The sequence below is a fragment of the Falco naumanni genome, chromosome 14, assembly GCF_017639655.2.
Source record: "Falco naumanni isolate bFalNau1 chromosome 14, bFalNau1.pat, whole genome shotgun sequence".
Taxonomy (NCBI): Eukaryota; Metazoa; Chordata; class Aves; order Falconiformes; family Falconidae; genus Falco; species Falco naumanni.
Window position 1 is genome coordinate 20,193,191 of NC_054067.1, and position 27,718 is coordinate 20,220,908.

The 27,718-nt window shown below is 37.7% G+C and overlaps 1 protein-coding gene across 4 annotated transcripts in view; it reads right to left on the reverse strand.

Annotated features, from left to right (window-relative positions):
- Nucleotides 1-200: 200 nt before the first annotated feature.
- The window catches only part of KLHL4 (kelch like family member 4), a 94,039-nt gene continuing 66,521 nt past the window's right edge, over nt 201-27,718 (reverse strand). For all 4 annotated transcript variants that reach the window (XM_040614510.1, XM_040614511.1, XM_040614513.1 and 1 more), the window contains 10 exons: nt 21,546-21,719; nt 20,947-21,083; nt 17,860-18,056; nt 14,533-14,745; nt 13,241-13,427; nt 10,005-10,229; nt 7,946-8,108; nt 5,503-5,715; nt 3,681-3,852; nt 201-1,897 (listed from right to left, as the gene is read on the reverse strand). In XM_040614510.1, the coding sequence (XP_040470444.1) occupies nt 1,838-1,897; nt 3,681-3,852; nt 5,503-5,715; nt 7,946-8,108; nt 10,005-10,229; nt 13,241-13,427; nt 14,533-14,745; nt 17,860-18,056; nt 20,947-21,083; nt 21,546-21,688 (1,710 nt within the window). In that variant the 5' untranslated portion in view covers nt 21,689-21,719 and the 3' untranslated portion in view covers nt 201-1,837. The remainder of the gene's footprint in view (nt 1,898-3,680; nt 3,853-5,502; nt 5,716-7,945; nt 8,109-10,004; nt 10,230-13,240; nt 13,428-14,532; nt 14,746-17,859; nt 18,057-20,946; nt 21,084-21,545; nt 21,720-27,718) is intronic.

A 27,718-nucleotide genomic window follows, 5' to 3' on the forward strand; every position in this document is an offset into this window, starting at 1 on the left:
TAACTATCTGTGACTCTAAGAAAGAAAAAAAAAATGAACTTCCTCTAAAACCAAGTGCTAGAAGGAAGGTAAATTTTTGTTTATGTGGACCAGATGCAGTAAGGGCTCTAAGACAGGATTTTTTGTTCTTTTAGAGTACAAGAATGGGATTGATACTGCTGTGTTTTCTATTCCTGAAAAAAACACAAAGTTGTTAAATATAGTCTAAACTTTCTTAGCAGAGAAATTAAAGTTTATTTGAATGTAGCATGCTATATATAAACATAATTGATTTTTAAAGTTAAAAACGTTTTTCTTTTATAAATATGCTTATGAGATTTCATCTTTAGAAGCATTCAATAGGATTAATACTATTATTTTTTTTTTTTAAATAGCATATTGCTGAATTCTAAAAACACAGTATTCTTTTAGGAAAGTTAGTCTATATGTTCAGGGAATTTTCATCTCTGTCCTGAATTTTCTGATACTGACAAAACAACAACATAACAAACACCTAAGCAGATACTCTTCAAATATTGTGCTTTACAGCATGGAATATCTTACATACATTCTTTTTCTAAAATACACTTTCAGCATTTGAAATTATATAAAAGAACCCAAACAAATGAATGCAAAACAAATCAAAACCATCATTAGAAATTGGCACACAAAAAGAAAATATCATGCATGTGGAATACTTTGTGCTGTTTTCAGGTGATTCTTTTCCCATTCTTGATTCTTAGCATTCCCTTTGTTTCAAATAAAACATAAACGTGCTTATATAAATGGTAAATAACATTACACAGTGGATGTGGGTTTTTTCTTATCATATTTCTACTGTACATGAGAGAAAGCTGGTAATCTTCAGCTGAGGTCAAAGACTGTCATATCAATATGATATAAAAATTTCATTTTGTAAGTTATATTCAAGGAGTGTAATTATATAATTGTTTTAAAATGTATATTATGGTGATTATCGCAAGATTAGTCAAATTACTTGAACGCATACTGACAGATGGTTAGTGGGCAAAGACAAATCCATGAATAAGCTGACACACTGATCAGAATTGAAATATCACCTATCTATGCACTGTGAAAATGATTGAAAATTATATTAGCATTGTGTTTTGACAAAAGAGATTTCTTGCTGTTGGCACATACTTAGTAACATAAAGATACCTTAGCCCTACTGTTTCTTAACTTGCACTATTCCATTTAACATACTGCTAAAAGTGGGTATTCTGTCACAGTCCTAGTAATACTGGTGGTTGAATAGCAACCACATTCTATGCTTCTTCGATTTGATTTTAAAATTAATTTAGTAATTTATTTTCTGAATATAGAAATGAAGTTACTTCTGCAGAGACTATTCTGTTGCCAGTGATATTTACGGACAAATATTTCCTTTTGTGTAGTTTTCTGTTGAAGGTGTTTCTCTTTTATTTATTTTCATTTGCTTAAAATATAAAAGCTCTTTTTATAAATGTCAGTGTTCCTGCCAACATAGAAAAGAAAAAAGTTTATGAAATCTTATACACCCGTTTACCACTTTACTACTGCATTTTATAAATAACAGATACAATTTTGTAACAAACTGGAACCATTTAAACATATTATTGAATTGTTATGTATTAAGCATATAACATAAAATAATTCACTTATGCAAAACTCTGATTTTTGTAATGCAGGAAGACACTTTTGTGCTCTAATAGCATAATGGCTTAGAGATAAGTACTCTTTATCACGGAGGGCTGCTAAGATGTGTATAGTCTGTACTGCTTTTGGGAAAGGTTTCTTATCTTCCTGACTCAGTCTTCATGAAACTCCACGCAGTTTAGTTTCACAATATTTATAATCCTCAGGGCAACTTCACAACAACAACACATGCTCCAGCTCTCCCAATATTGACAGGAACTTCCTAAAAAAAAGGAAAAAAAAAAACAAAAGGAAAAGAAAGAGGAAACTTTTTAAGTATATTCCTATGGATAGGACTAGAAGAAGTTATTTGCACGTTTAAAGGAAAGCAATTTGTTTATTTAATTTAATCTACTGCTAAAAAAGTTAGATTTAATTAGGGCTCTAAAAACAGTTTTGTTTTTTGGGGAAAAGGCTTTAGCAGCCATTGAGAGTTGCAGCAGTGCAGGCTGCTGCTGTTACTCCTAACTTTTGTAAAAGACCTACACATCCCATGTTCCAATCCCACGGACTGTGTAGCTACAAAAGGATCTTGACAGTTTTAAATATTTCCTCTTAGTCTCCACTGCGGTGGTCATAAACACGAAAACTGGAAAGTGCCTCCAGGAGAGGGCATTGCCGGCAAACACGTCAGCTCCAACAGCGAATGTAGGCACTTCAAGCACAAAATGATCGGTGCAACATGCCCCCCTTGGCCGTGCGCTGCCTCCAGCCTCTAGGCTGAAAAATTCTGTACAGTTATTTCACAGAAGAGGCAACCAATATTTTATAAAACCTGACTACAGTATTACTGCATCCTAATATATCATTTTTTCGCAAAACTGGTGATTATTTTGCGAGACGGTAATTTTTGTTTTGCCCACTGCAGTAACACAGGGTGGTGGGGGCTGGACGGAGCCCACCGAGCCCAGCCCGCGGCTGCCCCCCGCCCTCCCCCAGCATGGCCGCACAGCACGGCCACCGGGCGGGTGGGGACGGCCCCAGCGGAGGAGAACAAAGCTCCTCCTCGTGTCCAGAAGGAACTTCCCGTGTGGCAGTTTGTGCCCGGTGCCCTCGTCCTGTCGCTGGGCACCACTGACAGGAGCCTGGCCCCGTCCCCCTGGCACCCGCCCTGAAGGCCCCCGGTACCTGTTGGTCAGACCCCCCCCCAGCCGCCTCCTCTCCCGGCTGGACAGGCCCAGCTCTCCCAGCCCTCCCTCACCGGGGGGATGCTCCAGCCCCTCATCATCTTCCCAGCCCTGCGCTGGCCCCTCCCAGCAGCTCCCTGGCTCTCCTCAACTGGGGAGCCCAGCACTGGGCCCAGCACCCCAGATGTGCCTCACCAGGGCAGAGCAGAGGGCAGGATCCCCTCCCTCGACCTGCTGGCCACGCTCCTCCCGATGCACCCAGGGTCCCACTGGCCGCCTTGGCCACCCGGGCACACTGCTGGCCCATGGGCAACTTGCTGCCCACCAGAGCTCCCAGGCCCCTCTCCGCAGAGCTGCCCCCCAGCAGGGCAGTCGCTGCCCATCCCCCACCCCCCAGGGGCAGGACCCTACACTCACCTTTGTGGAACTTCATGAGGTTCCTCTGCCCAACCCTCCAGCCTGCCCAGGTCTCGCTGAATGGCAGCGCAGCCTCTGGGGTATCAGCCGCTCCCAGCTCTGTACCATCAGCAAACCTGCCCGGGGCTCTCTGTCCCTCATCCAGGTCACTGATAAACTGAACAGGACTGGACCCAGCACTGACCCCTGGGGAGCACCGCGACCTCCAGGCCTCCAGGTAGATCACAGCCCTCTGAGCTCTGCATCCAGCCGGGTCTCAGCCCACCTCACTGCCCACTCACCTAACCCACACTGCCTGGGCTTACCTGCGAGGATGTTGTGGGAGAATGTCAAAAGCCTTGCTGAGGTTAAGGTAAACAACATCCACCACTCTCCCCTCACCCCCTGTCCCATTATTCAGATAGAATTCTTCCTGTCTGCAGGAAGAAATCCTATTATTTATTAGGCAATTCTTCCTATTACCTCTGTCCACTCGTTATTTTGAGCATCGTAGGACTCCACGGTATCCAGGTACGTATGGCCATCATAGCCCCCAACAGCATATAATCTGTCCCCCAGAGGACAGATTCCAACAGCATCCCGAGGTACACTCAAGGGGGCCACTGTTGTCCAGGCATCTGTTTTAGGATCATACCTAGGATATTTTACGATCAAATTTAGAAAAATACATTTTAGAAATATATTTCATCTTTGAATTGCTGATATTTGTTTTATTTTCTGTTGTATTGTAGTTCTATTTACACCATGAACTAGTATAGTTACAAGGAATGGGATTAAATATTCAATGTAGCCACTAGAGGGGTCTTCAAGCACATGAAAAATGCCCATATTTTCACTTTTTTATTACAGTCTCTCTATTTCTATCAGATTAAACAACTAATACAGTTTAAAACATAAAATAATGCTGGAGGGAATGATAGCATGGCCACCAATTGACTCAGCAGTTAATTTCAGTATATCCTTCTTTCTCCATTAAGATTTTTCGTTTTCTCTTTTTTGCCAGGACTCATGAGTTCAGAAAATTTCACTGTAGAAGTTAAATATTTCATATAGGTGATGAAAGTTTATAATGCAAAATGTATGGCAGCATTTTACATCAGTGTTGATTTCATTTTGATATGTATTCAGTCAACTTCCAATATAAATTCAAGTGAATTCCAGGGTAGTTCCCACTGTACACCATCTAACTGAGAACAAAACTTAGCCATCGTTATTCACAACAAGGAGTTGAATACTGGCTCAGTTTCCCTTTCTTGCCCCCAAAGCACACAAGGGTGTCACTATGGGTGCCCAGGGCCCATTAAAGAGCCAGAGTTGCCCCCACTCATCGTGTTCCCCTCTCACCCAGGGCTCAAGTGTTCTCTTCTCCTTCTACACTGTGCCACATGCCACATAGTGGCAAAGCAACATTTGACACACGATACTTTCTGAAAAAGAAATGTCCAGAATTTGCATTTTCTTAAGAACTGTGCTTATCAGTGGAGAATACAGAAATGGGATTAAATAAGGATCAGATAAACAGTATTTTCATTTAAAAAGGTAATTACTTTGAGAAATGGATATAAAACCAGGATTTCACTGCTTACGCTTCTGTGCTACCAAAATTGTTAGGCCAACGTATCAATGCACTATTTAGTTCTAAAGTGTGAATTCAAGCTAAAGTAGTTTTCTTCAGTGTGCCTTTACTTTTTTTTTTTTTTTTGCTTGTGAAATCAGACCCATGGCATATGTTTTAGCCTGACTTCCTATAGCAACATAGTTTCTTACAGGAACAAGGCTCTTTCTATCAGTTTTCTCCATCAGAAAATGCCTGTGTAGTTACTACTCCTGTTTGATATTCTTCTGTGAATTGTTTGATATTCTTATGTGAATATCCTGTGATATTTCTTATATTTTTAACCTTTTGGCCAATATCAGCCAAATCATTGGAGGAAGAAACAACTGGGAAGTATTTAGTTCCTACCACCTATGACACAAGTAGCCAAACCTGGGGTTTGGCACTTGAAAAATCAAAAGGCCACATGCTGAATTTGTTTTACTTGTCTTTACTTGGCTCCTGGGCAGCTCAAACAGAAGGGAGAGCGGAAGCAGTTTGACTGTGAGGGTTAATTGTTTTGTTATCACAAGAGTATTGGAAATGTATTCTGCTCAAAATATTATTTCAAAAAGTATATGTATTACAAACATACATTCCAATTGTGAAGAGATTTCCCTTGCTGCTATAAATTATTTTGTACTTCCTTCCTGGAAGGTAAAACAAAAAGGGAAGAAAAAAATTCCTTACCTTTCTACACAGTCGGAAAGTCGAGAGCAGTGGTTGGAAGCAGGTGCATCGTGACCTCCCACAGCATATAAAAACCCATTGTACGTTGCAACACCAACGCCACCTCTTCTCTTGGACATCGAAGCACATATACTCCACTTGTTTGTGTGCGGATCAAAACATTCCATGGATTTTAAGCAGGAGCTCCCATCTCGACCACCAACAGCATACAGTCTGGGATAATAACCCACAAGCAGACCAACAATTTCAGTGTGTGCCAGTTGATCAGGTCCCTTTCAAACCCTGGCTATTACTTACTGCCATGAAATTGAATTTACTTAGTGCAACTAATTAGAGACCTATGGACTTGTCCAGAGTAAGTCACCTAAAAGATATCATTGATTTGTTTTTTGTTGAATTTTGCTTCAGAAGTGCCTGTTTTTCTCCAGTGACTGCAAAAATTTTTAGACCAATCCTGTATAATGTAACTAGAAAATTCTTGACCACTGTTAGAATAATCCTTTTCTAGCTCACTCTTCTGATGTTTGTGAGCGGAAGACAGGAGAGTTCAGTTGTGCAGTTTGTCACTTGACCCAGAAAAAGCTTGAGGATTTTATTTGTTTTTTCATGTCATGCCATTAGATACGGACTAGTTGTTTATACAGCTTTCACAGAGAGAGGAAATCATTGTATAGGCAAACAGATCAGTTGGGATTTTTTGTTTTCCATAACATGTGTGGAAACATGGTAGTGATTCCCACTCTCTAAGGAAAAGAACAAATATACCATTATTGACTAATGTTTTCAATAGACCATTTACCGGTCAAAAAGTGTTGCTCCACAGAAGCTTAACAGTTTTTTTCTGGTGGAGCTGAATAGAAAAATAATATGGCATGTCTTAGGGAAACAGGAAAAGGAGAAGCATTCTGCTTGGATAGACTGTAGCTCTAGCACTGAATGATGGACATCTGATCTCGGCTTCCCCTGGTATGCCAGAAATTACATCACTAGACTAACAGACGTGATTTAAGCCAGGCTGGAGACAGCTTCTATCAGGAGTGATTGAGAACAGAGTCAGGATCAGGCTGGATTTCCTCTCTGACAAAGTGGTTTCCTGCATGTTGCTGTGGAAGGTACCAACAGGAGTTTCTGGTGAAGTTTATGCTGAGAACATTTCCTCTAAGATACAGTGGGGACTTGAACAGGCAGTTCTGCCTCTCTTGGACTTTTGAGTTAACAATTAAAATCATGTCAGTTTTGAACGCAAAACCCCGACCTGTATGTGAAGAGGTTTTGCATTTGCAAATATCTGTTTGCTGACATCCTTGTTTCTGCTTTTTATCTTTCTCTTTCTCTGCAATTTTAGAAGTGAACAAGGAAGCCAGTGATAAAGTTTCAGGATAAATGCAGTTGTCTGCCTGCAACTGTAATATTCCCAGCCCCTACAAACTGTCATTGCTAAGAGCTTTCCACAGATTTAAATAAGAAGCTTGGCTCAAGCCATGCTCTGCAACATAACCTGGGGCCTTTTGCAAGGATTTTGTATTTCGAGCACCAGACTATGTTCCTGAAGAAAGAAAACAGAATTCTGCTAGGCATTCATTTACAAATTGTTCTTCCTTATGCTGAAATATAACTGCTTTCAAATAGGAATGTACAACAAGGTGTAATGCACTGTTCACTGCAGGTTACACAGTGGATCAATGTATGTGCCTGTTCCCATGTTAAAGTGTTTGAGTGGCTTTAGTGTCTTAGGAGGATGTTTAAATAAGTTTTGAAAATCTTATTGGGAAAAACAATGTACAGTGAACGCATGATCTCAGTGTATTTAATCAACAGATGAAGGGCAGAATAAATCTAGGTAAGGTAAGACTTATAGAAGGCTGTTTATTCCATACGCACAATAAATCTAGTAAGATAAGACTTATAGAAGGCTATTTATTCCATACCTAATTATTAGACTTGTCTTCCTTTCATTGAACACACCATATACCTTTAGCTTTTTAAAAATTATTCTCGACTGTGAACTTGTATGTTAAAGTTGTAGATGCATGTGGGAGCTGTAAAATGGCAGAGGATTGAGTGTTTCTGTACATGTTCTTTCACATGGTACTTCCTTAGACACAGAGATTTTAAAGTTTAAACATAAACTTGGAATATTTTGTTAAAGTAGCTGACCTAATATACCCAGAAGTTATATTCTAGGTAAAATTCTGATATGCATGTAATAACATTTTCAAATTGCTATAACTTAGAAGGGCTGAAATATGTTTAAAGCATGACTGCAAGTTTGAAAACAGTTTACTACACAACAGAGGAAAAGCCTTTCTTCTTTTTGTATATTTTTTCTTTGTTTTCTTGAGGTGATTAATTACTATAAGATTGAAAAGAAAATTTAAGGAACTATATTTCCAAGGAAGGAAGCAAATGAAAAAAACAAAGAGAGTTTTTCCTGTTGACTTACTTGCTATTTAATGCTGCAACCCCTACGGTGCTTCTAGGGGTTGACATGCTAGCAACATAATTCCATTGCCGTGCTTGTGGGTCCCATCTTTCTACGGTGTTAAGGTAACTCCATCCATCATGGCCACCAACAGCATACATTGGTCCTTCAAGCATTGCTACTCCTTAAAAGGCAGAATTTGGGACAAATTACAGTATCTAATAATTTCAGTAACCAATATTGTATTAACTTCATACTTTAATTCCCTGTATGCAGAAAAGCAATTGCAGCAGGTATTAAACTATCTAAAAGCTACCTTGTCATCTGGCAGAATAAACCAAAGATTAAAAAAATACTTCATATACAGTATTCTTCTGAATAAGCATTGTCTTTTGTCAAAAGGTTAAAGGAAAGTTTCTTTAGTTCTGATTTCTTCTTGGAAGACTTTCATCTCTTCCACTTCTGTTGACCTGTTCTGGAATAAACTTGAGCCCCTAAATGAGAAGCAATGTTGTTCTTTTAAAGAATGGCAAAAGTTGAGCCTGGCAGTGAAAATATTCCCAGACCAACCACCTATTCCAAGGCAGCTGAAGTTCTGTAGTCCTGCCAGCGTGGAGCCTGAGTGGGTGGGTAGCTGCCTGTCCTTATGGCTAAAGCACCATAACATTTCAATGCCTGTAAGGGGAACACCCTTTTGGATAAGAGCTGGGCTTGTATCTGTAGCCCTTGGGGCACAGAGAGTGAACCTGGCTGTCTGCAAAGCTCTGTGTGGCCATACCCTGTGTCTCTGTCCCCCTCCGTAGAGAAGGGCTTTGGTGCTTCCCCTCTGGGGAGCTGCTGCTGCTGCTGTTTGCTTCATTTGTTAGGTAAGGCAAAATGTTTGAATCTGGCTGCTTAAAAGTTTTCTAAATCTGTCTTTTTCAGGCCTAAATATACATGGCCTGATTTTTTCAAAAGCACTAACTCTCCACTAAATCATATGAAGCTAATAGGAGCTGTAAGTGTAAGGCAGCTGTGCAAACCAGGCTGATGCACAGGTAGAAGCCAAACTTTGAGCAATCAGATTTAGCTCTGTGACCTACTTGCTGGGCAAAACTATGCCCCTGCAGTTGGTAATTGTAAAGACTGCAATGAAAATTATTTAATCTGTTTTATCTTCTTTCCCTTTACCACCTACTAGTATTTGCTTTTATAAATTTGACAGGCTAGTTGGTAAAAATGCTACACTATATATACATTCTCCACAAAGCAGTGGAGCAGGTAATATAGGCCACAAAGGTTTGCTGAATAATTCTGGATCAATCTGTTTCTATTATTCATTAAAATAAGTATATTCTATGTCATTTGAACTTACCAATGATTTCAAGCAATACCTGTTGCTGTAAACTTAAGAGAAGCCAGCTTTTTTGTAAGAACCGTGATATATAAATCATTCAGAAATCATCATATTCCCTTCCTTGCAGTCTCCCCAACTGTAAGCTTATCCTTATCTTTTTTTAGTTCCAGAAATAAATTCTAGATTTCATATTATTCATTCACTGTGAATAATAGAAAGGTTTATTGTGCAGTAATGACCCATAGATACTAAGTCATGGCAGAACTCTGTAAAACTTCTTATAATGACAACATTAACATTAGTGAAGTTGTACTTATTTCCTTACCACAATGTTTTTTTCAGTGTGGGTAGTTCTCTGATCTGATTTTCAGAGGTGTTCGGTACCTATGGGCTTAACTTAAGTCATAATTTAAAAAAAAGCCAAACTGAAAATAGTTATTGTATCACAAACGTATCTCTTGACCATTAAATTGGATAAAGACTAGATTATTTTCACTGTTGCTTATATTTTGAAATTTTCTAAAATTAAAATTGACTCTGGAAGACCAGTGTAGGTTAGGTGAACACTAATACATATCACTGTCATAAAATTATGGCAATAGGCAACTCTGTCTTTGAAAAATATCTACTACAAATATTGCCACGTGTTATCAAATGTTTCAAAAATTATCTCAGCTGTAGTTTTGTCAATGAAAACTCATTTGTATGCAATGCAAGCATTTACAAAGAAAGAGCACCTCTTACCTAGGCCATGTCTGTGTGTTGACATAGGAGGCATTATAGTCCAAACTTTGGTGATAGGGTTGAAACATTCAACGATGTTAGAAGTTTTCAGACCATCTCTTCCTCCCACAATATAGAGCTTGTTGTCAATTACTGCAACTCCAAACTGTAATCGTCTACCATTCATAGTACCAATTTGTATCCAACTATTAGTCCTAAGGTCATATTTTTCAATTGTTGTGGTACCTGTAACAACATAATTATGATGAGATGGCCATGAACTGATCAGTACACAGCAGTCGGTAGTTGGTACAACCCAAAACATTATTAAATTGTAAAATGTTGAAATACTGTCTGTGGAGTTTTAACTGTGGCTCCCTGGTAACTTCAACTATGAAACGTGAACCTAGTAGAGAAAGCTTGCATTAACATTAATTGCATGCATATATAATTGTCAAATCTATGAGAATTAACTGGGGGCAAGAAGATGCAGAACTGAATGCCCTCAAAATTTTAATACTGAAAATTTTAGAGATTAATTAAACCTGTTATTTAAATACCATGAGGGTAGGGGTTTTGTGGTTTGAGTTTTGGGGTCTTTTTTAATATCCTTATGAATATGGTACCTCACAACGACGTACACTTTAACCATGTTTGTGCTTAAATCATTAGTGATGATCAAAACCAGAAAATGGATCCAGGTGTCTGTCTTAGGATTTGGGCACGCCTCTTCATGAATAGTTTGGGTGTTTTCCTTGTTATGATGAAGACAGGTAGAAGCCTTAGTTGTGTGTGAGTACACATTTGGTTCCCACAGGTAGCTTCCCTGAGCTTCACCTTTGCAGCAGCCTTGCAGTAACTGCTTGTCTGCTGTAATATATAAGCTGTATTTTCAGTTTTTTCAGGTCACTGAAATTCTAGCCATGTTTTTGCTGCAAGTAATCATAAGGCCCTAGATCTGTGCCATTCAAAACTGACACCTTGCCGTGAGCTGGCCCCATCGGTCACTCGGCAGCGGTGATTGCTCCGGTGAGAGCTGATTTAGCACAGGGGGGGGATGGCTGAGTAACGGCCAAGGTAGAAGAGGCAATTGCCAGCTGCAGGTACAGAGCACCCTGGAGGTCAGCCTCACTCAGCTGAAGGCAACCAGCTGAGAAAAGGAGCCGAGTTCCTGCCTGTTCCTCCACTGGGATTTGAGAGGAGAGAAGCAGTATTTTGAGAATTACAATAGGCAGTTAGTGGCTAAAGAATGATTTACAGCAGCAAAACCACCATGCGATAAAGCAGAAAAGAAAGGTAGCATCTGGTTTAGAAATCTGTTAGAGATCATGTGGTAGACTTAATGCATTTAGTGAAATATCCTTATATCTTTTCTCTCCTCTAACATGTTTTTCCGGATGCAGAGACTGGGAAAGAAACCAGCAGATCCATCTTCAATAAAAGAAAAAATTCTTTTTCCCCTCTCCTGTCTTCTTTTATCCTGAGAAACTGCATTTCTTTGACTGTTCTTCCTTTTTTTTTTTTTTTTTTAGTCTGTTTGCTCTTCTTTGCTTTGATTCCTTCTCATTTATTCTATGCTAATACACGACTGCCCCAAAGTTCTCAGCTTCAAAAGAAGTATCTCGCACACTAACTGAAAAACAGGGAAAATACATTAAGGTATACAGCGTGTTCATATATACCCTGTAGGCTGCAATTTTTACAGAGGCTGGAAGGTAGGTTTTTAAAGTTAATGTGGCTTGGGCACATTCACATTTTTTGAAATACCAGCCCAAAAGTAGCTCTTTGATCTTCTTTTGATCACTTGAAGTTGAAATTTGACTTTGTATACCACCTGAGATAAGCACAAAGCCAAACCTGGTGTTCCCTGCCAGTTTTCTTTATCACAGAAAGCGCATTATTGCCAGAGGTGTAAGTTACTCCCTTCTCAGAGCTGTTCTTCCAGTGCATCCCAGGCTTTTAGGTGGTGTTTCCTTTATTTTACAATCCAGCGCAGGCTCAAAGTATGAGTCAGAGCTGTAGAGGACAGCAGGGAGGAGAGGAAGTGCTGTTCTTCTTAACCATCAAAAGGCGAAAGTTCAAACAATTGGCTTCATTCCAAGGTGATCAGTAAAGGGGGCACCAATGGGAAGAGCAGCTGTTGACTGAAACAGCCCTTTGTGCGTAACCTTTACTGAGACAAACCCATCAGAAAATCTTATTCTTAGTTCAGTTGAAGTTAGCTTAATGATTACCTTGAATTCTTGGTTGTTTTATATAATTCATAGCATTGCTAATTAAACTCTGCTAATTGATACGGTTTAACTTTATTTTGCTAAATTGTCCTAGGAATGCATGTTCTTATGTTGTGATGGCGATGAATGTGTATTTTGCACTTGATTTGATTGCATAGAGATAGTAAAGGTAGCACTGCACGAGCTCTCATATAGGAAAAAACAGTCATCAGCAACTTTTTGCAAACCATGTAATGGATTAGCTTCTTTGTGATTCTATTAAAAGTGAAGTCACACAGCTAAAAGTAATACTGTTCAGCAAGTTGCTAGACTTTAAACTAATTATAATTCTTTGGCTCCAAGCTGTGGGTTTGAAGTTAACGTTCCTGTAGAAAATGATTCAATATACTGCCTACTAAATATAATACTGTAATGTGTAAAGCTGTAAGCTGATTGCAGTTGTGAAAATCAAATAATAAAAACTGGAATAAATTTAAAACATTTAACTTTCAGCCACAAATCTGAGAAATCCCTGTGTATGAACTCCTGAAAAAAAAGCTGCACATACTGTAGCACTTGTGAAAAAGTACAAATCTTCCCATCTGAAATTTTACAGTAAGGATTGATAAGCTTTAGCTAAGAACTCTATAGTTCAGTAATGCCTTTTGGTTTTATTTTCCTCCTCTTTAAAATTTTTTCCAGCCTTCTAACTTTGTCAAAAAAGAGCACAGGGTTCTAAAAAGCATTAAAAGAATCGTCAAACTGCATGCACAAATACCGACAAAACTTTTTTTAAAATCACCATCTGAATCAAACTTCTTCAGTCTGCACTTCAAGATACATACATATCATTTACAAACATATGCTTCTTGTAAGAAGAAAGAACATCTAACACATGGGATTGTGTTCTGTGGGGCTTTCCCCTCCACCTTTTTCCCCCTGAATCACTGTTTTTCTAACAGAAAACTTTAAATAATTTTCAGATATTCTCTGGGTGTATGTGATACAATTGATTAATACAATTAAATTAATTTCTGAACTTACCTTTAGTGGCATCCATACCTCCTACAGCATAAAGTGCACCCACTGTAGATTTTCTGGGCTTAGTTCGAGGACTCTGCATCATGGACCGTCTTTCTGGTAGAAGATGGTACTTCATAGCCTCCATAAGAAGTTTCTGACACTCCAGGTCGTCTGCAAACATTGGACTATTTTCTAGGTCGGCTAGTAACTAAGAAACAAAAAGTGAGAATCTTTTTTGTATAGAAATAATTAAAATTCTATGTACTTTAGTAATTAAAGTATTTGTAGCTACAAATACTCATTTTCAGTTCACCGCTCACTCAAGCTTTGCTGGAAACTCTGCCTTAATGCAAGCAAAACAATATAAAGGTAGGCAAAAAAGTCTTTAAGTATGATGTCTTTGCTTTATTTTTTCAAAAACTTTCTTTTAACCTTCATAAAAGGTTAAAATTGCAAATGTAGTACTGCAGCTTCTGAATGTAAAACTCCTTTTGATGTGAGTATAAGCAAATTTAACATATAGTACTGGACAACTCTGTGAATACTAGAATATATTTAATATACTTAAAATATATAAAATATTTCTAAAAATAAAAATGCATATTATTTTGATACCTAATCCAAAGTTGAATATTTGCAGCTTCAGTCACGGAGTTCCATAAAGTAGCTGTAGTGTCCTGACAGTCGTGATTTTCCCATAAGCTTTTCTGATAAGATATATAGATTCTTCTATGACACAGATACAATAGTGTCAGCTTACTGTAAAACAGTTACGCCCATCTCTGATGCTTATTCGATGACGTGCCTCAGTCTTAAAGGACAAGTAATGTCACTGCTCAGAATAGTCATCAATAGTCTAGACCTTTTAATTTTTGTCTACACTTTATGGCAATAAAGAAATAAGTATTGTGCTTTATGTGTCCTGCAGTTTGATAAATCTAAACGTCTTTGCACCGTATCTTAAGCTGCTGTGTTATTAGAGGAAAACTACTACTGATGCTGCCCCACACAGGAGCACTGTACTTTTGTAATACCATTAGACTGATATTTTTGTACAGGTAATTCTGAGTCTAGTAATTACACAGGCATTGTGGGTTGTTGGGGGTTTTTTTCATCTGTTGACAAATAATAAGCATATCTACTGTACAGATTAAAAAAAAAAAAAAAAAACAAAGGCAAAAAATGCACCAAAAAACCCCAGCCAAAACCAGAACCTTTCCACAGAATTGTTTTCTCTGTCTAAGCAATGCCTGAGGTGGAGGCAAGCCTTTCAGCTGGTAGTTAAGCTCCCTCTTCGCCCTTCACATCCATACCTGAGGTGGAAGCAGAGGCAGTCTAATATAAGAAAGAAGCATTCCTAGGTCTCGTTGCCGATTTTGCAAATCATGCCTCACCCACATCATTAATGCCTGGAATATGGCTTCTTCATCTGGAACATTGATGTCATCGCTAGACAAGAGCTTTGCAATTTCATTGGCAGGGAGTAAAAGAAATTCCTGGTTTTTAATTACTTCTGTGAAGTGTTCCTAAGAAGAAAATAAAATAAAATATATATATTTATCAATGCACTGGTCATTTTCACACCTTGAAATAACATTTTCTTAGATCATGTAGGCTTTGCATAAATTTCATTCCTGTTCTGTTCTACAATATAGGGAAATGCAAAATATATTTTATCAATGAATCTCCTTCTACCATTTAAGGCACATTTTGGCTGCTTTTTGCTGTCTTACTCTTGCAGATCTGAAGAATAATGCTCATCTTCACACCACCGTGCCTACAGACATGTTTGTCAGGCTTCTTGTCGGTATGTTCTGTCTTAGGGATTTCTCACTGACAGTTTTGTCCATCCTTGTGATCTTAACACTGCAGCTTAATAGAAACACAGTTTGAAGATATGAATGTTAAGAATGCCAAGCAGGCATTCAGTAATCTGTGTAAGTTCTGTTACAATCAGATTCAAAAGTTTTAAGCAAATTACATTGAAACCTTCTGATCCTTTTACAATGAGCTGTGCCGGGTGTTGGCTATATGTCTCCACTCTTAGTAGCAGGTAATAGAGTGAGGGAAATGAAACACACTTTTCTAAAAGTACTTGTCAAGCAGTAGAAAATTGGATGAGTCCCAATAAAGGGGTCTCAGTCTCTAAGCTATTGCTATGATAAAACTCACTGGCTCCAGAAATGTCCACAAAAATTAAATCCCTAGAATCTTTCAAAGAACTATTTTTCATAAAAATAATACATTGTACAGTCAAGTTATAACAATACTAGAATTTATATTAAAATATATTAAGTATGCTTGCTTGTGCTAAATCCAAAGGAAAAAAGAAACGTTAGGAGAGATGGGGGGTTTATGTTACTTGCAAAGACATGCGTGTAGGAATTAATGTTTGCATTTGAAATACTCATTTCCTTTTATTTATCTGGAAGTAATACATCCTATTTGGGAACAAGATTGAAATAAGGCAGGTGAAGAAATTTTATTAACTGATATTTATATTATTTGTTTTCAGTAGTGTCTTAGATTTCTGTAGGTCCTTTCAGGAGTGCCAAGGATGTAAATATAGAAGTATCAGTGATTAAAGGAGATGTTAACTTTGCTTTGTTATGCATATCCTGCTTTAATATTTTGTGGCATTCAGAGAATAGGGACAGGAAGGCCAGTCCACATTTAGTTACAAATATAGCACAAGATGTTTATCAGAATGAGCTCTGTCTGCACAACAAGACACCAGGCAGGAAACTGTTAATACTTTGCATCAATGGCCAAAGTAATTGAAGGGAAAGGTCTCCATTGTGCCTGTTTTTATTGAATGGATGTGGTGTTTATAGCTGATTATCTTCTAAAAATATTTTTATACTACTAGTTCATGTGCATGGTCTCTACATTTACAGTACAGATTTATAGTCTTTCCCCTAATGTACGCATTTACAAGTGGTTGAGGTTGGCATGCAAGAAAAATGAATGGGGTTTTTATCCTCTTCTACAACACCTGTGTGTGTGTGCATTGTTATAATCTTTTATTCTCCAAAGTTTTTTAATGTTACTTCAAGGGTTTAAAAAAAATTCTTTAAGATTTTTTAAGAGGTGCAGATTTCCTCTGCTGTCTCTAAATTGTCAGCAGCTGCAAACTTGGTGGGTGGGTTTATGACATGCAAGGTCCCCTTGCATTCTGGATCTGTGTTGCACGCAAGATACAGGAGGTGGTTCTATAGAGGTGGAAACGCTGCCGGCTGTTTCAGGAAGACATAGTGTAAAATCTATATGCACAGTACTGCTGGGTCTCATAGATTCACCATACTTCACATTAGACAGTGTTCGTAAAGGCCCAACTGTCATTTCTGTAACACACTGTTCTAAAAAATAGTAAAGGTCTAACTCCTGGGGAAAACTGGAGGTTTTCCTGGTTAAAATACCTAAACAAAAAAAGCTCTCTTATCACCTGACATCATAAAATCATATATCACACCATACGATTTTATTTCAGTTTTGCAGAAGTTTGGACCATAAATTTTAAAGCTGATGCCCCTGTGCTGGGGCTGGTGGGAGAAATGAGGCAGGAGCAAAGGGGGGAGGTTCCTGGTTTTGGCTGAGTATAAAAAGCTGTGGAGCAGGAAGGACAGCACTATCATACAGAGGCTGAGCGACCTTCTACCTTAAATGCCCTTTTCCAAACTTGAAAATATAAAAAGACTCTAGATTGCTGCTAAGCGAACCATTCATTGGTACGACAGGAAGGAGCACCACCAGTGCGTTCAATCTGCACATGCCACTATCATTTATTTCAGCATGTGGAAGTGTACAGTCTCTTGCTGGAATGCTTTCAGTGTTATGAAGCCTCTAAACTCGTTTCGACATACTACACTAATATTTCAAGCATAAAGCTGCCATGTGTCTCCTAACAAGTAGTTCTTTTTATATCTGTTTAGCTGTAGCAGTTGCTATTCTTTTTGAGTTTAAAGTTGCTATAGCACATCTTGTTGCCCTGAATATTTATCCCTTGATTTAGTTTCACAGCAAGCTATCTTGCCTCTCTGTTTCCCACACTCTGAATATTCATTTCTTGCTTTGAGCCAGAGGAGGATTATGCTTCTGTCAGGGATGTGCTTCTTTTCAGCATTCCAAACCTTTCCCATAAATTCTTTGTTTGGGGTCCTTTTATGTGTGTCTCACCTTAATATCAGCTTTAGAATTTTCTTTGTGTTGAATCAAAAGCCTAAGAATGGGCGATTGGTGTTTGCATCTTGACATTAGCCATGTTAAGGCCCTATTACATTTTCTGGAAGAAATACATACCCACCATACTGCAAATTTAAATTCAGTAAGTATGTCCTTCTAAAAGGCAAAACTCAGAAGGGGGAAAAACAGAACTGATTTATTTATTTATTTTCCCCCAAGAGTGCTTTTCTCTCCTTCCAATGCTTCTGTAACAGTCACAGTTCTTAAATTTCCCTTTGGAGACAGAGCTGGGCAGAGATGTCTCTGCATCAGGGACTCGACAGAATTGACCCCGCCAGCACGGGAAGAGCAGTGCCACCACAGCAGCCCCGAGTCCCAAAGGCCGTGTGTTTTCCAGGAGAGTGTTCACACTTGCTGTTAGCATTGTCACTGTAAGGCAGTTAGATTGTTCCTCTTACCATAGTGTACATGTGTGCCACCTTCAGGAGCTCCGTGCAGCCCTGAGCATCTCCGAAAGAGCGAATCCCCAGGCAGTTGGACGGGTGGAGCTGCTTCATAAGAAAGTTGCAGCATACCTCAATAACCTGCGAGAGCTGGAGAAGACAAGCTGCAGCTAGCAAACTTTCTATCGTGTCTTCCTTTAACTCTAGAATACCTGTGCAGTTTGCATATAGCGGGGGGGGGAAAAAAAAAAGTGTAGGTTTTAGTCATTTTCTTTATATTATTACTTTAAAGCTTCCCACTCCTCAATTTTTCTCCTCCTCTGTAAAATTTTGAAAAAAAGTGTTCTGTAATGCACAAATTCATTTTCCTTTCTTGATGAAGGACTCTTTAAACATATATTTTAACAAACTTAAAGGATTTGGTGGATTTTGAATGCAGTGCTTGTGACATTTTTATTTGAGTTCTAATAGTATTAGGTCTGATTTTGCATGAAAAAAAAGTAAAATAAAACAAGTGTGATCGGAGAAAAGCCTGTCCTAAAATTCATATATCAATTAATAAAAATATATATCGTAAGTTTATATTACCCACAAGAACTTCAGTATCAAAAGAGAGGAAATGCCAGCAGTGTGTGCAGGAAACCTGATTTCTTCCATTACCAAGTGTTCATAGATAGACTGAAAGGTGTTAATTTAATAAGATCTTCCATTCTTGTCATCTCGCCAGTGGATGGCTCAATTCCCTAGCTGATATGCAGCACTAAGATCCTATTCTGAAAAAGGAACTGTGGGGGTTTTTTATGGCTGCATTTCCCATTTATCATTACAACCACCAGCTGCCTCAGAAACATTAATTTCTTTTCCAGCCTCTTCTGTGAAAGGGTGATACACACCGTCTCCATTTAACACATGGAGAAGGGCGGTATTGAGAGATTACAGTCAAAATTATCATCGGAGTAGAACTGTAGAGGTTTCTTGTCCAAAGTTCACTTCTGATTTATTGCAGCAGAATATGTAAACAATTCTGAAAATTATAGCTCTTATCTCTGAAAGTCACATTTATATTTCATTACCTAGGAAAAAAAGTAGCACTTAGTTTAGAGGCTTAGTTATTATCACATGAAAACCTGTGACAGAGGCAGTAGGAAAATTCTGTTTTCTATAGCAGTCTCCAGCAATCTTACCGTAGCACAATCCCATCTCTTCCTGATGTGCCTTGCTTTGTAACTTAAATAATACTTTCCAGCTTCTGCAAAAAATGTGGAAGGGCTGGCAGGGTGCAGAATAGGGCAATGTTTGGGTTTGGTTCTTACTATACAACTCAGAATAGTTACTGAATGTATATAGCAAAATTGGTACATGCTCCTGCAAATACAGATTGCAATATAATGGCTCAAAGCAAAGAGGGAATCCTGATTTCACAAGCAAACTTATACTATTTCATAGTTTGGCGTTTGCTTTAGTACTGCTGTATATGTTCTTTCATACGGCTTTGCACTAAGTAAACTGAGATGAAATTTATTCAAGAGGGATGATTTTGAGATGTATGTGGATAATAAGTAGCCCACCACCCAGCTCCTTTGCACTTGTACTAATCTATTTCCTCAGGGAATATATTCTAATTCAGTGTCCCAATATCACTGCATTGTAGATGTTCTGCAGCATTCCCTTCTCACCCCCTGTATTTATCTCCTTGTTTGTACCTCCAAACAGGTTTTATTTTGTGTATAGAAACTTATGCTTCCAATTTGGGTTGCAGATTACTTAACCTTCTCGAGAATTCTCTATGCGGCAGTCCAGATATAAGAAGTCCCTGACCTAGCATATCACGAAGTCTCCTATTTTTAAAATTTATGCTAATGCTAATATGGCAAATATAATAGGGTCTTTGTTTTACTTTAATCTTTTTAAAAACCCCAGTCTTTTAATGCCTTTTAAAGTACTGTAAAAACAGCAATAAAGGCCTCTGATACATCTTCAACCTCCCCGTGTCAGCACTGAAGTTGTGTTACTTCATTCAAAGGCAAACAAGCAATGTCCTGGGTGGGACAGCAGATGGCAAGGATCTAGTGAATGTTCTTGCTAAGAGCAGTTAGCTGAGGGGATGGATTATTTACCAATAAATGTTCATAAATTCAGAAAGCTGGTTTTCTGGTCAGTTAAGTGTTGTTACTTCCTGGGAGAGTAATCTTCTCCTTTGGAGATTTGGACCTTTTTGGTCCATTTGGCTTGGTAGGGGAGAAAGTGTTTCGCTTTCACCTCTCTCCTGGAGGAGTTGCCATCTGCATCAAGAGGCTTGTCAGATGCCTGAACGTGCAGACTTCTGCAATGTGCCTAACTTTGAATGTTTCTAATTGTAATAGAGACTAATACCCTGGTCACGTTCCACAGCATTTTCCCCTGCTCACTAGAGTGCAGATGAAAGGGATTTCACAGTGCTCTGACTTGGTCTTTTTGACTCTTTGGTTCAACCATTCCAGATTCAGCCATACAGGGGTAAATATTGAAAACAGGAGAAAACAGACTGGGAAAAAGCTACATATTCTGGTATTAAGGTAAAATATTTAATTTCATTAAGATAAAATCTAATTGTTCAAGAGAACATTAGTACACCTTTTTCAGAATGTGGTGGCACTTTCTCATAGTAAAAGTTGTTCTGCTTGTGGGTGTGATCATATTCCTGTTTTCCTGTGATTATTCCTACTCAAGAGCCTTGAGTGAGCCAAGTTAGTGCCACCCTGGCAGACCATTGCTGTAGCTGCCCGTGGCAGGAAGGTTCATCGGATACTCTTCTGTGTCACTGCATAAGGTGGGCAACAGGCATAATATGTTCTCTTTTTAAAATTCCTGAAATAATTTGTATCTAGAGATAGGTGTCCAGTATTAATGTATATGTTAACATTTCTGCATATCTTCTAGAATAAATTATATAAAACAATTATATTTTTTCATCCTCTCTAGAGAAAGGTTTACGTTACATATGCATGATTTATGCAGGTATTCATGTATTAGTATGAAAAGGAAGAAGTGACACTTATGTATGCATTGAATAAACTTTATCTGCCCTTACAACAACGCTGTGGGTAATGGAGGAAGAATTACCTGTGTAGGCATAGCGCACCAAAGCCTTCAGCGCATCAGGGTCTACTCCCTCCATCTTGATCTCCTCTTGCTTTGCTTCACGTACATCATTAGTAAACATTGCAGCAAAATAATCAGACACTGCACTGAGAACCAACCTTAAAATAAAAAGTATTTTAGGAGGACTGCAAATTACTTCATATCTCAATAGCAAGCATCAAATTCAGTATTATTATATCATAAATTGTGTGTGCAATGGAAACATTATCTTTAGCATAGGACTCAAATCTTACAGCAGTAGTGTGCAATAAAGTTAAAAGGGTAATTAGTAATCTTATTTTCTCCCATAGTGCTTGTTTGGGCAGATTTTCTTCACTGATCTCACAACAGTTTGACAGCAGCAAGAAGGGAAGATGGACATTATTAAAGGTTCAGATTTGAATTTCATTCTATTTGAAATGATGAATATGAAACAGTGTTCACATAATTTTATTCTGTTGTTGGTTGATGTCCTAATTATAGTAACCATTCATTCATACATAAACAGGATAGGCATAACTTGGCCTAGCATCTGGAAATTTCAGGCTTTGAAGCCATGTAAACAATATTGGGCAATGTACCTGTGAGCTGGGATCTTTTGGTCTCCAACAATAAGAAGAACATCACACAGCTGCTTCTGTTGCAGATAATTTTCCATTTTGCGGAAAGTTTGCTCTGCGTGGTTTGTAGACTGGAAATACTCATCGGAGCCATTGGTGTTCATGCCAAGCAGCGAGCTGCTGGTCGTTGACAGCCTGCAAGGGAAACAGGCAGCACACCGAGTGTGGCATTATAAATGCAGGTTACATTTTTCATACAATTTTTCATTAAATGGCAGTACAGAAATATCTAAAATTAACAAGCTCTCATAATCTTGTCTTACTCTGACACCATCTTCCATATTTTCCGTTTGGTATCTGCAGGTTTTCATTTTTAAGGCTGACATCAATGGCAGTTTACTGCAGTTACCTGTAGTTGGTGGTGCTACCGAGTTTTCTGCTTCCTGTCAGTTTTGTGTTAAAGATGCAGTGTTTGCACAGTGTCGCTGCAATAAATGCAGCCTCTTGATCATTCACCAATAAAAAACATAAAAAACAAACCTCTTTTCCTGGGATACTAATAGCTAAAATATCTTGTGGTATGAAATTTTGGATAATACATGTCTTTAGGTCTTATTTCTGTTTCTCTTCATACTTTGTACATTAAATTACATTACTAAATAGGAATTAATCAGAAGACAACTTGACAAGGACCATATAATTCTAGACAAATTACCAAACTAGAAGGTGATGAAATCAGTACATTATATAGCCTTTAGGATCTGAATGCAAATAATAAAGACAAACTAATTTCTCTGCCTTTTCATGGAAATGTACATTATAAATATATTCCTCCCACTCCAAAATTCTGTTAGCTGTCCCACTTACAAACACCCATGCTGGTTTTTTAAGACATCATTTCTTACTGCCTTTTGATATAGATTATTTTGCAGATCAAAACACCTTTTTGATATTTTCTTAGAAAATTATTTGGGTTTATATTCATATGTTTTTTAGTAAAATAGTAATGTATTTGTTGATATACATGAGTATGATGTCTTGAAAATGCTTCAATCTTCAGCATTATTTTAGTGAAAGGTTTTTTTATAAAAATGTTTCCTCAGTTTAATATCAGGTATCACTAAAAGGTAAAGCATCTTAAATTTCCAAGCCCAGCTAGGAAATAATGGCAGCTACTTGACTTAATTTACTGGTTGTCTTTGATATAGTTAATGCATATTCATAAATGATGAGGAGAGATAAAATCTCATTGAAATTAACATATTACATTTAGCAGAATGTGGGATTACATTCACAACTGAACATCAGTTCAGAAAATATAGAAATAAAAATGGGTAAATCAGGTTGAATGAGCAATATTATCAGAAAAAAAAGTGATAAATTAGATCTTACATTTTCAAAGATCATACCTCATTAAACAGTTAATCAGAATTCAAGGGAAACAATTAGAAATCAAATTATAACATAATGTTGAATTGGGACACAGTAGTGTTTTCTGTGTTCTGCAATACGGTACGTCAGCGCTTTTCAGAATGGCACAGAACAAAATCATGGTGGGTATAGCTAGCATGTGCCGGGACTTTTCCAGACATATCTCTTTTTTCTGTCTGAAAATCTATCAAGATGAAGTTTTCTGGATTTCTGTGCTTCATGTATAGACATCCTACAGCCCGTTTGGAATATGGCATCTTTGGGGCACTGGTATGTCAGGAACCTTTAGATCCCCAGTGCATTTGATGCCTTTCCCATGCTCCAGAGTTCCATGTACTCCTTCAGGCCTGGCCCCACCAGGCTCACAGGGTATGGACGATCACTCACAGTCTGAAGAGACACGTTATTTCTGGTATAGGTGTGGTACAGCAGCCCGGAGGTGTATGTATATGTCTCCGGAGAAACGGCGGACCTGGTGCCTCTGAAATCCCCAGACGCGCTGTGCGTGAGCATAGTGTGTGCACCAGTATGTGCACACATGTTTCTGTCTGGGCAAATTGCAAACACATTAAGATATACCAAATAGTGCAATAAAGTCTTTAGCTTTCTTCTGAAGCTCTTTGTTACAATTTCAAATGCATATTCTTTTCTTTTTTAAAAAAAGAAAAAGGGGCAAATCAAGTTCACCTATAATGTGTATCCTTTGTAGTTTACAGCTTACAAAACTTAATTTGTCTCAGTGAGTTTAATGACTATACTTTTTCATTTGTTTTCCTTCAATGCTTCATTGAAAATGAAGAAACTGCAAAATTGGATTATATGCTCATTAGTTTTGCATCAGCTACTTGATGCCAAATTCATACTCTTTAACGTTCAAGTTTTGCTATTTACCTCTTAAGCTTTCTTTAATGTTTTCCAGTAAAGTATTTTTTCAAAAATATCTTTTTTCAGATTCATTATATCCACTCCAAGTATTGTACTGGAGTATGCATTACATTGCACTTATCTTTGAAGCTTGCAGAAATCATCTAAAATAATACTCAACCATCCCTATTGCAAACACACAGAACTAGTTTCTTGAAATAAATAATTTCCCATAGGGTATTTATGGGTAGAGCAATCATTTTTAAGCTGCAAATATTTACAAAGGGACTTAAAGTCTAATAATTTCCTTCAGTCCTTGGTACTTTTTTCACATTTTGTAGAGTGACCTTTAACTGCAGCAGAAATACCACTAACATAATTAAATCTTTCAAAGACAAAGGTCTTTAGAGACTGAAAAATACTGGAAGCAAAAAATAAGTGCTCCATTAAATTTGTTGATATTATAATTGTTGGTTTATCTCCAGCAGCTGATTCAACATGGTAGCTATAGTATATTATGGAAGGGAAAATTAAATGTAAAGATAAATATTTATGTGTTTTCCTTACTGTACAACTGTCGCTGCAGAGAACTGAAATACTGACCTTCAGAATATAGTACTGGGGATTAGTGAACTAAAGACAGAAATTTAAGTATCTTAAAGAAAGAAGTCAAGAAAAATATCCTTGAGTCTGATGCCTTTTTGTTGAATTATAGGAGAGGATGCTATGTACTGTGGTGCAAAGATGGGCAAGCTGGCTGCAAATGTGCTAGTGTGGCTCTGTCTACCTGTCATATCATATTCTATGTGGGGTGGGTTAATGTGTTGAGAACAACACATTAAGAGAACTCAAGGTTCACGTGAACCTACCCAGAGAGGAAGCATGTAGAAGACAGAGAAATACTTCTTTTCTATATGTGTACAGGTTTGAACAAGCAAAATCTGAATATTGAGAAAAAAAAAAGTTTCCAGAGGTGCATTAGCCTTGTGGTGACTAAGGAATTATATTCCCACTCAGTCAGGAGGTAAAATTATCAATGAAGAATTATAATCCCAATTGCTTAATGTCATCTTTGCTTTAGTGCTCACTAGGATGCTGAGTTGTCTTAACAACTTTAACATCAGTAATAATGGTTTAATAACATGGCTTAACCTAGAGAGGGCAGAGATAAATCTATATTTAAATGATTCCAAAGTAGCTGAGTTCTATGAATTTCATTTTAGGTAGAAAGCCAAGAGAAATAATTTCAGCGTTCTCCTGTAAGGACAGTGAAAATATGGTACCTTTTTTTAAAAGAAGAAACATGAAATTTTGAAAAAGGAAATATCAACTGAAAACTTGAAGAAGTAATCAGAAAGCATTAAGCATCTAGACAATAACAAGGAGATAAATATCAGCCAGCATGGCTGTTCAGAACAAATCATGTCATAACAATTTTTTTTTTATTTTTTTTTTTACAAGATAACAAAGCTTACTGGGAGAAAAACATTAGTTGTCAGAAGTTATCTTGACTTTTGGATGACTTCTGACACTATTTCACATGACATTTTCAAAATCAAGCTAGGTTGGCATGTTTTAAGTGTAATAAGTATAAGAGATATGAATAACTTGAATAGCTACGCTTGAAATTTATCAGAGATTCACCTTCAAAGGCACACAACATTTGGAATATTCCAGGCAAATTCTGCTTCTGATGCAGCTCCATATTTTTATTACAGACAAGCATATGATAAAAACAGGGCTTAAATATTACAGCTATATATGATAGCGAGTCACAAACTTTTGGGGAACAGGATTTAAATTCAGAGACCCATCTCTGTCCTTGTCTTTGTTGAACTTCAGGCAAAGACCTGTTAACACATGCGTATGAGTTGTTACTCGAATGAAGCCAGCTAAGAAATGACGGTTGAGGTAACTGCTAGATTATACTGGACACCAAATAAGCTGTGACTCAAATATGGTGCTGTGGAGGTCAGATTTCATCTTTTCTTTGGTCAGGAGAATTGATGTGATGAGTTTTCTGATTCATTCCAGCCCTACAATTCTTTATGTTTGTTAATTATGTTAAGATTTTTTTGTCTTCATAAAGTACTCTTCATTAATCAGCACAGCACTCTTCATTAACCAGTATATAAAGGATAAATCCGTTTTCCTTATTATTTAATTAGAACATGACAAAACATAAATGTCATTTATTTACCATGAATGTCCTTTTGAAAATTCAGTATGTGCTTGAAGTGCCTTATTACATGTACCCATGGCCAAAAAATAGAAAGTAAACCTGATGGTAAGGAAGTTTAGAAGCAGAATGCTGCATGAAAACCAGGTGATAAAATGCAGTATTTTAATTTGATTGTTCTTGATAAACTATTGTTTATATTTTTATGGTGACCACTTCTCTTTTGGTACCTGTTTACCTACTATAATATTTGTAAAATTCAGTTTAATCAAGTAACAATTCAGTTATCGGTGTCTTTTACACCTTTTGATTTTGGATCACCTTACCTCTGCACTGTACATAGCTCCAGCCATCAGTAGCAAACTGGACACCAGTTAGAGACATTTGACATACTAAGGACTTTATCATAGCTGAGGGCACCGATGTGACTTCAGCTCTGTGGTGCGTTGTATGTGCTTCAGCGGTGACAAGGTATCAGACAAAACTGCAACTTCATCAATTCAGTTTGTTTGTGCAGCAATATTTACAATGCAACTCACCTATATTTTTTTTCCCCTCTCATTTGTTTCTGCTTATTCAAGAAAAATTCAGACAGCCCCCACACAGGCAGACTCTTTCCTTTGAGCTCTGACCTGCTGGGCAATGTCATGGCGTTGGACAGTGAGAGATGCTTTTTTCCTATGCAAAATCATAGGACCACAGCATCTGTTAGAGATAAACCACATCAGTTGGCTGAGATATAAGAAAAATATTTCAGTTAAGAAGCTATTTCTGAACACAGATATAAAGCCGATGCACCTGTACTAATTGCTTGCTGGTATAATTATACCATGTCAGTAATTGCCCCAACCTCTGCCTTAAAATTTCTACTGCAGTTGTCTTCTTTGTTATTTATTCTTTGTAAATGTAACAACTAAAGATAGTGTTGAATTTTTTAGGGTATGGGTAAAATCTTTGATCCAAAAGAGTATGGAAAATTGTACTATATGTTGATGACTGCTGAGGTAGTAACATTAACATGAGGTAGTGACAGAAAACAGTGGAGAAAAAGGAATAAGCAATTAAAATGTATAATTGTTTAAGTTAATGGAGAGACTGCTGACTTCTAACCTAGCTAAATTGACAATTCTTTTAGAACTTGGAGATCTTGAAACTACCTCTTTTTAATAATTTTTTATTCCTAGTGTTAACACAAACCTGCCACATTTTTAGTTGGCAAGAGTTAAAATGAATTTTCCCATTTGAGTTTACAAGTGTAAGTCTGCATATCACCAAACACAGGAGCTTCAGCACGGCACTCGAAGTACTGTAGCTGTTTTGAGTTTTGTTCTTCCCCTTAGACATGATAATATACAGATGAATGCCATTATGATTCATAGCAGGATGAATTTGGGTTATGATATTTTGAATTCTCCTATGAATAGAAAGCACGTATGTGGTGGGGTAATTCCACTGGAAAAGAGGTTGCAGGCAAGTGGCAGAGCCCCTGAGCGCTGTGTATAGTGCTTTATGCTTCATGTCAGCTGTGGCCACATCATGATTTCATGTCACAAAGAGGGGTAGATCCAAACAGTCTCCCCAGTAATCTGTTTTCTTTTGGAAATTGTATATTTATGGTTTTTAACAGAGGAAGTTAATTATAAAATTATTTTCCAGGCACACTGCGGTGCACATTGCTCTTATTGGCATGTGTACTCCCTCAGCTGTTGATCCTTTGTTC